Below are 12,717 nucleotides of genomic sequence, written 5' to 3' on the forward strand. Positions count from 1 at the left end.
AGTTCCCTAAGGGTTAAACAGTTCTTAAAGTCTTCTCTGCTGTGGAGTGATATGTTTTTAAAAGCCTTCAAGTTTAGAAGATTTCAGAACCTTATTTTATATGTCAAATAAGTTTATTCAATGTTATAGAAACCTTTGTTTTTGAGTAAGTTAATGGAAATCCTCTTTTTTTAGGAAAAAGTACTAATTGAAGCTTACAAGAAATGCCTCACTGTATTGATGCAGTGTCACAGTGGTTTTACTGATGGTGAACAGCCGATCACACTCAGCATTTGTGGACATTCAGTGGAAACGATCAGATACTGTGTTTCCCAAGAAAAAGTTAGCATTCACCTCCCAGTTTCTCGCTTACTTGCAGGTAAAACCTCTCCCAAAATGAGGAAGAACCCTGAAATTACTTTTTAAATTGTTGTTAGTTGTTACTATGTATTGAGCACCTACTATGTACCAGGCATTTTTCTGAGAGCTTTACATGTATTACATTAAATCATTACACTGACCTATGGTGTTAAGTGCCTTCTGAGGTAGATGTTACTATAAGCTGACTGTGCAGATGGGAAGACTGAGACACAGACTTGAATAGTTTAGCAGCTGAAGACATAACCATCACACTGTTAACTGCTTATTTGTATTTCTTAACTACAGATATCTCATGTTTTAATGTTAACACACCTTCAAAGTTGTTGTGGTTACAGTTCAGCCCAGTCTATCATTTAAGCAATTGCTAATGAATTAAAACTTTTCCCTCTTTTTCACTTTTGTTGATAATCTTTAAGCAACAAATCAGGAGCGAGCCCTAAATTGGAGTGATATTTTTTAATCAAGTAGTTGATTCATAAGCCAGTCTGCCAATCCCATCCAGTTCAAGAACAGCATGGGGTGTGTGATAGTGGAGCTTGAGTAGTAAATATTGAAAACCAGGATGGGATTAGTAATGCAAGTCTTCTTGGAGGAGGAAACCCTCAAACCAGGCTTGATGAAAGTGACCAACATAGATTGGCAAGATTATAAAGAGCATTCTCTGATTAGAAAGCAATATAAATAGAACGTTATCGTTAAGTGCCGTCGAGTTGATTCCGACTTTTCCGAGGCTTTAAATCTTCGCAGGAGCAGAAAAGCCTCATCTTTCTCCCATGGAGTGGCTGCCTGGTTTCAAAATTCAGTGGTTCAAAGTCCAGTGCTTCTTATATGGAGCCACCCACTACCCAAGTAGAATACAATCAGAATGAACTTAGGTTCAGCCATAGAAGAGCAGTGGGGAACTAAAGAGGTGATGACCTGGTGAAATATGGCTAAGTTGGCATGACATATCAATTGCTTTGACAATTGGTATGTTTAACATTTGTTGCAGTTCTTAAGTGCCATGGAGTAGTGACTGTGTTTAGGGTTTCTGAGGCTAACATTTGCTTCTATAAAATGTCCTCATTGTGTGTCCGTAAATGTTATTAAAGCTCTTACTTTAAAGTGTGTCTTTGATGTAGAGGTTCACAAGAATTACAATTGAAAAGCTTTTTTATATGGAAACAGCTCATTTTACATCTTAATTTATAACCTGACAGATTCTCAAAGAGCTAGAAAATAAGTTAGGTATAAAGATGAGTGAATATTTACATTTTTCTTGTTTAAATGATATTTACTTATCGAAATTATTTGTTTTTCCATGCAGGTTTGCATGTTTTATTAAGTAAAAGTGAAGTGGCATATAAATTTCCAGAGCTTCTACCTCTAGTAAGTGGTACTGAAATGCAAAAGTAAATACCTGTTTATTGAAATCACTTTAAAACAAAAAATTCATAAAATAATTTTAACTTGTTTTAAATATAGCCCCTTTCATCGCCACACCCATCAGTCAGTCTTTTATATAACCGTTAATATGTTTGTGATTTTTGTTTTTTAACATAAATACAGGGTGAACTTAGCCCACCCATGTTGATAGAACATCCTCTTAGATGTCTTGTTTTATGTGCCCAAGTACATGCTGGAATGTGGAGAAGAAATGGGTTCTCTCTAGTAAATCAGGTAAGTGATTTGTAAATGTATGGAGATTTTTCATTCTATATTTTAGTTAGGTGCTGTCTTTAGAGTCAGCGCTCAGGAGAAAGATGAGGCTGCCTGCTTCTGTAAAGATTTACGATCTTGGAAGCCTTACATAAGGTCACTATGAGTCGGCATTAACTCAGTGACAGCAGTTTTGGTGTTTTGGTTAATGATGGCTGTAATTTTCAATGTACTAGTTAGTCATTGAAAGTTGAATATCTATATTCAAGTTAGTTGAAAAAGTATATCTAAAAAGGTTTTTTTGAACTTTATGTATAATTTGCCAAGAATCAATATTAAAAGGACAAATGAATGCCAGTGATTTTTTTTTTTTTTTACATGAAATCATGTTTTAGAACAAAGTTGGCTATCTAAAAAGCAATGATAATAAAAATTAAAATTTTACTTGTTTAAATTAAATTGGGTTAAACATTCTAAATACTATTAGTGAATCTCTGAAGTTGAGATTTTAACTTTTAAACAAGACTTGGTATAGATTTTTTTTTTCTTTTTTGGTAGTTATAAACCTTACTAAAGCAACCTTTTATTACTTTGTTGGTAGACTCAGAAAGTTGACTGCAAAATTTGAAGTCTATAGAGTAACCACTGTAATGTGGAATTAATTTATTTCCAATTAATTCATCTCTACTAAGATAGTGTGGCGCTATGAGCTAAGGCACTGGACTGCAAAGTCGGTTTGAACCGCAAGGTCGGCAGTTCAAGCTCACCAGCCACTCCTCGGAAACCCTAAACAGGGTCGCTATGGGGCGGAACCAGCTCGACGGCACTTGACAAGAACAACAAGATAAAATTGGCACTATAGGATAAGCGCAGGACTGCAAGGTCGGTTTGAGCCACAAAGTCAGCGGTTCAAACTCATTAGTCACTCCTCGGAAACCCTATACTAAGTCGCTATGAGTTGGAAGCAACTCATCAGCACGTAACAACAAAACAACAAGATAGTGTTAAGAACTCTGATAGCATAATGGGTTACGAGTTGTGCTACTAACCACAAGGTCAGTAGTTCGAATCTATTCTCTGCTCCTTAGGAAAAAGATGAGGCTTTCTGTTCTTGTAAAGATTCACAGCCTCAGAAACCCTATACAGTGTCACTATAAGTCGAAACTGACTCTGCGGCACATAACCACTACTACCACCATGATAGTGTTAACTATTAGGAAAACCATGGGGTGTGTATGTAGGCACATATGTGTCTCACACAAACCCATGTGCTCTTTGGAGGTGTGGGGAAAGGAGAGGATTACGCACATAAATCCTGTTTACTCATTATAATGTTTTGGGGTTTTTGTTGTTTGTTTTTTTAGATTTTTTATTACCATAATGTGAAATGCAGACGGGAGATGTTTGACAAGGATATAGTAATGCTTCAGGTAATGAACTAAAAGCATTATATTTAAAGGTTGTGTGTGAGGGGTCTTTTACTTCTTGTTATTTTCACAGAACCCAGTTACTTAATGATAGTTTCCAGATACATAACTCCATCCCAGCCCTCTACTTAACTACTAACTCAAAGTGTTAACAGCCTTTTCCATCAAGAATTTCTGGACACATCTCAGATTTAACAAGTTCAAAACAGCTCTTATTTTTTTCATACCTTCTCCCTATTCCCTGTCTTATGTTCCTTACTATACAAATAGCGGGATGGGGGATGCCTGATCAAGACAATAGTATAAGCATCAAAAGCTAATTCCTGTGAAGCAGAAGTCAAATATGCCTCCTCTCCAACCTTTTTACCAGTTCTGACACCAGACATTCCTCCCACAACATTCTTTGCTCAGTTCGATAATTCACTGCAAGTGCCACACAGAATTCACAGACTATTCTCACAATTATGTCATAGATTAGAGAAGTAACAGGTTACGTTTGAGGATTAGGAAAGACTCAGTCAGGACATCTACTTAGCTGTGTCCACAGGTCTCTTCCTGACCCTTGATCTCTTAGACCTCTGTCCTCTGTGCCAGCCCAGCCTGTGCCCTACTTGGGCAAGTGTTAACAAAGCTTTAGCTCCACCAGTATAAGTGCTCATTCCACTGGGAAGCTCTTGCCTGAAAGCATCAGCTCTTTTCACTCCACCAAGTGTCCAAAGACACCTCAAGTCTCGTGCCTGAGGGTACTCAGCTTTTTTACTACAAAGGCGGGGAAGTCCACTGCACTCTGTCTTGTCAGTCTTCTGGTTTTGCTGCTGCTTGTTCTCTGCCACATGTGCTCGGCTTCTCACCATCTTGTGCTGTAGCTGGTGTTGTAATTCTCTGTCTCCTGAGTTCTCCAGCTCAGTCATCCCAGGTTCAAAGTATATGCTATACTTCAGATCTTCTTTCTTGTGAAATGACTCTTTTAAGCCTAGCGGATAAAAAACTAATCAATGCCCTCATTAGGGTTATACACTTTATTTGCATTGTCCCACCTCCACAAGGATGCCATGAACTTTATTTGCATTGTTAACAAGCTGTCCAAACCCTTGGTTGGCCACAACACCATATTTTCATAATCCCACCCAATGATTTTGTAAGGTGTGACAAGACTCCTAGTTCAAACTCAGCAACCCTGTTTAGGGTTTCTGAGGCTATAAACGTTTGTAGAAGCAGAAAGCCTTATTTTTCTCCTACAGAGCAGCTGGTGGACTCAAACCGTTGAGTTTGTGATTCACCCTGCCCCCAGTTTCCCTGTGGTTCTAACAGACACTGAAACCAGCTTTATCAAGGGCACCCATGAACTACTTCCAGATTGAGTGCTCTGAACATAGGTAACACTGAGTGCTTATTGTACAGAGCCACCACACTCCCCAGTCTAACATTTGCTTCTATAAAATGTTATGTCAGTACATGTGATTAAGGCGCTAATTCTAAATGTTCCTTTGATTGAGAGGTTAATATGATTAGAAGGACCATATGAAATAATTTACAGAACCACACCTAATTTGGTGAATTGTTTCACAATGTATACAGTTGTTAAGTCAGAAGTGGGAAAGTTATTCTTTCTTTATTGTCTTTTGGTTAAAACTCAAACTCCTTAAACTGCTCCTAGTCCTATGATAGTCTGCATTTCCTAGTCATATGACACCAGTACTTTAACTATGTTAAAATTCCCGGAGTTTCCTGGGCTAGCTCTTAAGTCTTGAACTCTGCCCTTTGTTTTATTGCTCCCAAGATTATTTCCTGCCTCTTCCTTTACCTTATCTTAGCTAACTTCTTTTCCTGCAAACCTTTCTCTGAGTATTCCTTGGCCCACCAAAGCTTGAAGACCCTTGGTCCGTGTCCTTGTTATAGCGTTTATAAATCTACATAATTATTGCTTGTTCCCTTTCTTGTTTTGTCTTCCTGACTAAATGAACCCTGGTAGTGTAATTGTTACGTGTTGAGCTGCCAACCACAAGATCAGCAGTTCCAGTTTACAAGCTACTCTGTGGGAGAAAGATGAGGCCTTCTGTTCCCATACAGATTTACTGCCTTGGAAACCTTATACAGGGTCTCTATGACTCAGAACTGATTTGACTGCACACTCCCCCCTTACCCCCAATAAAAACAAGCCAACTGTAGCTTGTTTTGTTTTGTTTTTTACTTTGTGCCTAGCACAGTGCTTGTCACATAGTAGTTATGTTATTGCTGAATGGACTTCATAATTTTAGAATTAAAAATTTTAAATATAAATTTCAAATATAATTATAGATCAAAAATAAATTCAAATCTGAGTTAATTTATAATTTATACAGTGGAAAATAATGTAACTTAAGAAAACTGTCACTTCTGTTAATATGGCACTTATTGCAAAAAAAATAGGTTGACAAAGACTTCCTGCAAGATGGCAAACTAGGCAGATACACTACAAAGACTCTCTACAACAAAGATACAAGATACAAAATAAAATAGACGCAAATAAGAATTCTAACACCATTAATTTCAAAAGAGAAGTTACAGAGGTAGATAGAGTGCTGGGAGGAGAGGCTGAGCAGGGATGGTGAGAGAGGGAGACCGACTGGTGAACACCTGGCCAGGCGCAGCTCCACCATCTTGTGAGCAGCTTTGCCGGCAGATAGAGGCCTGGCATAGAAGATTCAGGCGGGTGACTGAAAAGTTGTGGTTTCTTCTTTTTCCCCACAATGCTCTGGTGATCAGAAGTATGGCCAGCTCCCACTTCCAATGCAGACTCTGCTTTTTAGGAGTTGGGAGCTGCATGGTTGGGTGCCACGTCAGCATGAGGTGGGGATCGGCTGCAGTGCTTTGGTGTGCCCTTTGGTGCCTGAATTTAGGTGGGCTCAACTCCAGACCTACAAAACACACAGAGCCACCAGACCAGCATTTAACCAGTCACCCTGCCCCCAGCTTCCCTGTGGTTCTAATAGACACTGAAACCAGCTCATCAAGGGCACCCATGAACTACTTTGGATTGAGTGCCCTGAACATAGGTAACACTGAGGCCTGTAGGACATACACCGAGGCCAGTAGTAACTTGTATTGGGCCAGGAACTCTGCTGTCACATTCATTCCACAACCACCTTGTGAGCTCCTTGAATTACAGGAGCTCACCAGAGAGTTCTCCCCGCTGGGTCTAATAACTGCACTGTTTGTTTTTACAAATATGACCTTTCCCAATGCCCCCGAGACAACAGACAGTTGTAGCTCACACACAGAAATGAGAGAATGGCTCAAACAAATGATCAAGATGCAGAGCCAGAAGACATTTCTGAGAAAGAAAAAGTAATGTAACTACCTGGAAAAAAATGCAAAAGAATGATAATTGGGTACCTTCAAAAGGATCAGTAGAAAGATCGAGGAAAGTAAGGAGAAAATAATAAAACTTCAGAGTAATTCAGGGAAACACTGAGGAAAACTCTATAAGGACAAACAGACAATAGCAAACTTTGAAACAATACAAAACATGCGATTAAAAACCCAGAAGATTAATACTGAGATCTCAAAAATGGACAATACTTTAAAAGGACAAACGAGTAGATGTGAAGCAATGGAAGCCTGAATTAGTAAGCTTAAAGAAAAACTCTCAATACTAGTATGCTAGAAAACTCAGAGAAAAGAATGAAAAAAACCTATGAGTTATGCAGGACACCATGAAGAGGAACAACTTATGGGTGAACAGAGTTCCAGAACAGGAAGAGACAAGAAAATTGTTGAAGAGTCATTGAAAGAAAACGTCCCTAAAATCATGAAAGACAAGAAGATAAGCATATAAGAAGCTGAACAAACCCCAAACAGGATAGATTCCAAAAGAAAATTACTAAGACATATCATAATCAAACTTTCCAATATAGAATCAAACTTTCCAAAACCAAAGACAAGGAAAAAGAATCCTGAGAGCAGTTCCAGAAAAGCGAAAAGTTACTTACAAAGAAAATCCAATAAGATTAAGCTCTGATTTCTCAGCAGAAACCATGCAGGCAAGAAGACAATGGGATGCCATATACAAAAAACTGAAACTAGGAATCGTATACCTAGCAAAGCTTCCCCACAAATATAACAGCAAAATCAGGACATTTCCTGATAAACAGAAATTAAAGGACTTTGTAATGACCAGGCCAACTTTGAAAAAATGCTGACGGGTGTTCTTTGGACTGAGAACCTGTGCATGACACCACCACCAGAAGCCAATCCAGATATGGAAGTATTTAAGACAAACCTACAAGACTGAAAATTGAGATACCAATGTATAGTGAAGTCAACTACAAAGCAAAAAGAGGGAATGTATAGAGCTACCAAATGTTGAGGAAGTCAGGTACATTTCAAGATGGAACAGACTATGGTAAGTGGTTAAAAATAAGTGACAGGGTAACCTCGAAGGAAAGTAATACAAAGTAAAAAAAAAAAGGAAAATCAGAAAGATTTAGTAAACGCAAACACAACAGAAATGAAAATGACAAGAAACTACATAGAAAATTATGTGGAACCAAAGAACCCAGCAGCATCATAAAAAAAGCATACAGAAACAATTAATTCAGACCTATTGATAGTCCACTGAATGTAAATAGATTAAATGTACCAATCAAGAGACATAAAGATCAGAATGGATAAGAAAACAGGATCCTTCAATATGCTGTCTACAAGAGACATCAAAAAGATGGAGACAGCTTAAATGCCCATCAACAGAAGAGTGGTTAAACAGACTTCGGTACAAACAAACAATACTACAAAATGTTGAAGAATAATGGTAGATCTCTGAAACACCTCACAACATGGTAGAACGTGAAGGACATTATGCTGACTGAAATTAGTCAGTCACAAAAGGACAAACATAAATTAGTCAGTCACAAAAGGACAAACATTATATGGGACCAGTGATGTAAAAAGTTTAAAACAAGATTTTCTTGATAAAAGAAACAGTCTATGATGGTTATGGGCCTGGAGGTAGGAGAAATTATTCATGGGCTAGAGCATAGACAAATGTTAACATGGGTGGTAGGGCAGGCAATACAGAACAAGAGAAGGTTAGCAGAGGAAAGATGATGGTAGCGGGAGACAGGAATGCAAAAGTAAAGTGAATAGAGGTAAATGCTGTTAACTGTTGGTACTTGGAGGGGATTGCAACCGTGCAATGAAGCAAAGTATAGGATTTGTTGACTATAAAACTGATATTCTGCTCTGTAAACCTTCACTCAATTCACAATAAGTTTGTTATTTTTTTAATAAAAACAAAACAGGTTCTGCCGTTAAGACCAGAAGAACCAGATGGTGTCCAGCTACCTCTAATGTCCACAGTAGATGGATCCAGATAGAGTTGGAGAAAAACATTGGACAGAACTAAAATTCTTAGACCAGTATTACTAAACCAATTTGAGACTAGAGTACTACCTGAGATACTCTAAATCTTGGTGAAACTATCCCCTGAGGTCCTTTTTATAGCAAAATAACAAATTGGCACACAAAATAAAGGGTATTATGAATATGATATTCTTATTACAAAACCATGTGTGTAAGACCAAAGTGTCAACAAATAGCTCTAAGGTAAGGTTGAGTGTAGAAACGAGTGTATTAGAACAGAACAACTAGAATACAATTAAAGAGAATATTGGCATATTGTAGGAATGGGTAATAATTTTGCTGAACAATTTGTATAGAAGTTGTCAAATTGAAACCTAACTTACTTTGTAAACTTTCACCGAAAAGAATAAAGTATTAGTTTTTTTTTTTTGAAAAAAGATTGAGAGTTCTTGTTAAAAGTTGAATATACTAAATATAAAACGAATGCTAGGTTAACTGGCATATTACATTTCTTTCAGCATGTGTACACCAGACAGAGTGATCAGAGAGCCGTAAAGTAGAGCTTAGGTTCTGAATTCATAGGGGTTCAAATATTTTAAAGCGTTAAGGGAAAAGAGCATTTTTAGTCCATGCTAACCAGATTTGTGAATTTAGGTTATAGTTTTGTTTTATTTGCTTAGGTTCCTGCCTACGCTTGTCAACTAAAACAGTAAGGCTTTTGACTAATTGTGTTTCCATCTTTTATTGGGATTGCAAATAAATACAACTTTCTGTTGCACAACACAAAATACTTATTATGTAATAACCCTTTTGCCTTTCCTCTTTTCCTTTATCTCAAATGTTTTTAAAAAAAAAAAAGACAGGTGTCTCTATGATGGATCCAAACCATTTCCTGATGATAATGCTTAGCCGCTTTGAACTTTATCAGATTTTTAGTACTCCAGAATATGGAAAAAGATTTAGTTCGGAGATTACCCATAAGGTAAGAGCATTTCTTAGGAGACAAACACACCACTAAAGAATCACCTTTCACTTTTTAAGTTCATTATCTGAGATACAGTTTGCATATTCTTATGTCTAAACTTTATTTCTCTCCTCTCTTTCCCCCCCGCCCCACGTATTACAGGATGTTGTACAGCAGAACAACACTCTAATAGAAGAGATGCTATATCTAATTATAATGCTTATTGGTAAGTTTGGATTGTTTTGAGATGTTTATAAGTTATGTTGGATTTCTGATAGCAAATTATTCAGAATTTCCAACTGTTTCTTCTGTTCAAGCTGATGCTCAGTTTCTAAGTTGGGGGGGAATTGGGGACAAGAAAAATTATCAGGCAGGGAATAGGTATGTTATGAGCTGTTCACTGTTAATTTATATCTTAGCTATGCTTTACTGCATGGTTTTGAGATACCAAAAAAAGGATTTTGTGACAGTAATGGGTAATGTAGGATAAGCACTGGACTTCTAACTGCAGGATTGGTGGTTCTCCTATAGACTCCCTAGTGGGTTTAAACTGCCAAGCTTTCTATTAGCAGCACTCTAAGCACTATATCACCATAGCTTGTTATTTGTGACTTTAGGTATATATAATAATTCCTATTTAATAATTCTCTTATAATTGCCACTAGGAAAGAGCCCTGGCAGCACAATGATTAAGCACTTGGCTAGGAGTTGAAGGGTTGGCAGTTGGGACCCACCCAGTGGCTCCGCAGGAGGAAGCCCTGCAGATTTGCCTCCATAAAGATTACAACCGAGAAAACTGAGTGCGGCAGTCAGTGGGGCTCTGTTAAATGAGATCACCATGAGGCAGAAGTGACTTGATAGCATCCAGCAACATGGCTGATAGTTATAGCTTTCTTTTCTTGTCTATATTTCCATCTGTTTTTCCCAGTCTTTCATCTCTTACTTTATCCCACCTCCCTTACTATTACTATTTCAGACCCACTACAGTCTATAGAGCTCTGGTAGCGTAGTGGTTACGAATCGGGCTGCGAACCTTAAGGTCAGCGGTTCGAAACTACCAGCCGCTCCGCGGGAGAAAGATGAGGCTTTCTACTCCCGAAAGGATTTAAACCCCCGGAAACCCTGTACAGGGTCGCTATGGGTCGGAACCGACTCGACGGCACTTAACAACAACAACAACAACAACAGTCTATAGAGAGTCCTGGTATAGCCCTATAAAATAAACACTGGACTGCTAACACAAGATCAACAGTTCAAACCCATCAGCTGCTTCTTAGAAACCCCATAAAGTCTCTCTGTGTGAGTCAGAAGTGACTCGATGGCACTTTCCAACAACAGTGTAGTCCATAGAGCAGAGAAGTCTGACTATCTCAGGAAGTGATATTACTGTGGGAAGTCTCAGAAAGTGATATCTAATTTGCCACTAGCTAAAAGAGGAAAGGAAAGTTCTCTCTCCCTCTACCCTGTGGCAGATGGAATGAAACCAGTTTCCCAGCTTCTGCCATACCAGTTCTTCACTACATCTCATCTCTTCCCAACCTCTGATTTTAAAGCAGCAACCAGAATTCTTTCTACTGTCTAAAGCCTACATTCTTTACCTGTTGTGTCTGAGACTCAGAAGTAAGATTAAAGCTGCTGTCTCCATAGCTTTTTGGCAGACCAGTCGTTGCTTCCCCATTGCACAGAAGGATATTAATAAAATGTTACATTAACTATAAGTGTAATGTCACACAAGTATTATAGTAATGAATGTTAATATGTATGTGTACTTTTTGTGTATTGACAGGAGAGAGATTTACTCTTGGAGTTGGGCAGGTAAATGCTACAGATGAAATTAAGCGGGAGATTATCCATCAGTTGAGCATCAAACCAATGGCTCATAGTGAACTGGTAAAGTCTTTACCTGAAGATGTAAGTACCCATATTCTTAAAAAGAACATTATAAGAATCTTTTCATACCCATCAGCCTAATCTGTGTAAAGCAAAGTACAGACAGAATCTTTCACAATGAAGCCTTGACAAAGATAAGGATGCTAGGAACGGGGCTGGGAGAGTATACCCAGGTCTTAGAACTGCATTTCTGTATCTGAGATGGGTTGTTTTAAGGCCTTGGTGTGAAATTACCACCAGTAGAGAGAGCACTTTATAACTTAATATGGTGAGGGATAGGAGTGAGAAACTAACCTACTCAGTTTCTGGGAGTGTTTTCCTTTTGAGTCTTCATTGACCCTCAGTAGTGAGTCATCTGTTCCATCTTAATGAATGTAAAATACTTTTTACAAGGGTGTTATATAGGTTGAATTGCACTAGCTTTCTTCTCAGTGTTTTAAGTTCCTCAGCCATCTCTGCATTGAGCCTTTTCAAAATAATGTTTTCCCAAATTTGATACACTTACCAAAACTCAACATTAATATTTCTTCTGGGATTTCAATCTGTCTTATATTTATTGAATAATAATACACATACTTTTAAAAAGAAATTTTATTAATGAAAATTTTCATAATAAAGCAAATACAGTATAACAGACTCCATGTACTCAATCATCAGCCTCAGCAGAGGCCAGTTTTATTTCATCGATATCCCTACCCCTAACCTCTATACCGCTGCTGGATTACTGTGTAGAGAATACCAGATTTGTCTATATTCCATGTATAAAGAGAACTATCTGTATTCAAACCAGTGGTTCTTAACTGGGAACAATTATGTGCCCCCTCCCACTACCCTCCCAGGGGTAAATCTGGCAACGTTTACTGACATTTTTGATTGTCACCACTCATGGGAAGCATCTAGTGGGGAGAAGCCACAAAAGATGCTGAACATCTTGCAGTGCACAGAATACCCCCCCACAACAAGCGATTGTGTGCTCCAAAATATCAGTAGTGCTCAGTGTCCCAACCAAAAATATTTTAATAAAGATTTTTTTTTTTAAATCCATATGCCATTATTACACCTAAAATATTAACAATACTTAATCGTTTCTTAGTATCA

At 38.0% G+C, this 12,717-nt stretch overlaps 1 protein-coding gene across 2 annotated transcripts in view; it reads left to right on the forward strand.

The window, feature by feature from the left end:
- Positions 1 to 12,717, forward strand: part of UBR2 (ubiquitin protein ligase E3 component n-recognin 2) — a 138,740-nt gene that overhangs the window by 80,081 nt on the left and 45,942 nt on the right. For both annotated transcript variants that reach the window (XM_006860463.1, XM_006860464.1), the window contains exons 15-21: positions 175 to 358; positions 1,667 to 1,728; positions 1,909 to 2,019; positions 3,363 to 3,428; positions 9,625 to 9,747; positions 9,892 to 9,955; positions 11,516 to 11,640. In XM_006860463.1, the coding sequence (XP_006860525.1) occupies positions 175 to 358; positions 1,667 to 1,728; positions 1,909 to 2,019; positions 3,363 to 3,428; positions 9,625 to 9,747; positions 9,892 to 9,955; positions 11,516 to 11,640 (735 nt within the window). The remainder of the gene's footprint in view (positions 1 to 174; positions 359 to 1,666; positions 1,729 to 1,908; positions 2,020 to 3,362; positions 3,429 to 9,624; positions 9,748 to 9,891; positions 9,956 to 11,515; positions 11,641 to 12,717) is intronic.

The sequence above is a fragment of the Chrysochloris asiatica genome, unplaced genomic scaffold, assembly GCF_000296735.1.
Source record: "Chrysochloris asiatica unplaced genomic scaffold, ChrAsi1.0 scaffold00038, whole genome shotgun sequence".
Taxonomy (NCBI): Eukaryota; Metazoa; Chordata; class Mammalia; order Afrosoricida; family Chrysochloridae; genus Chrysochloris; species Chrysochloris asiatica.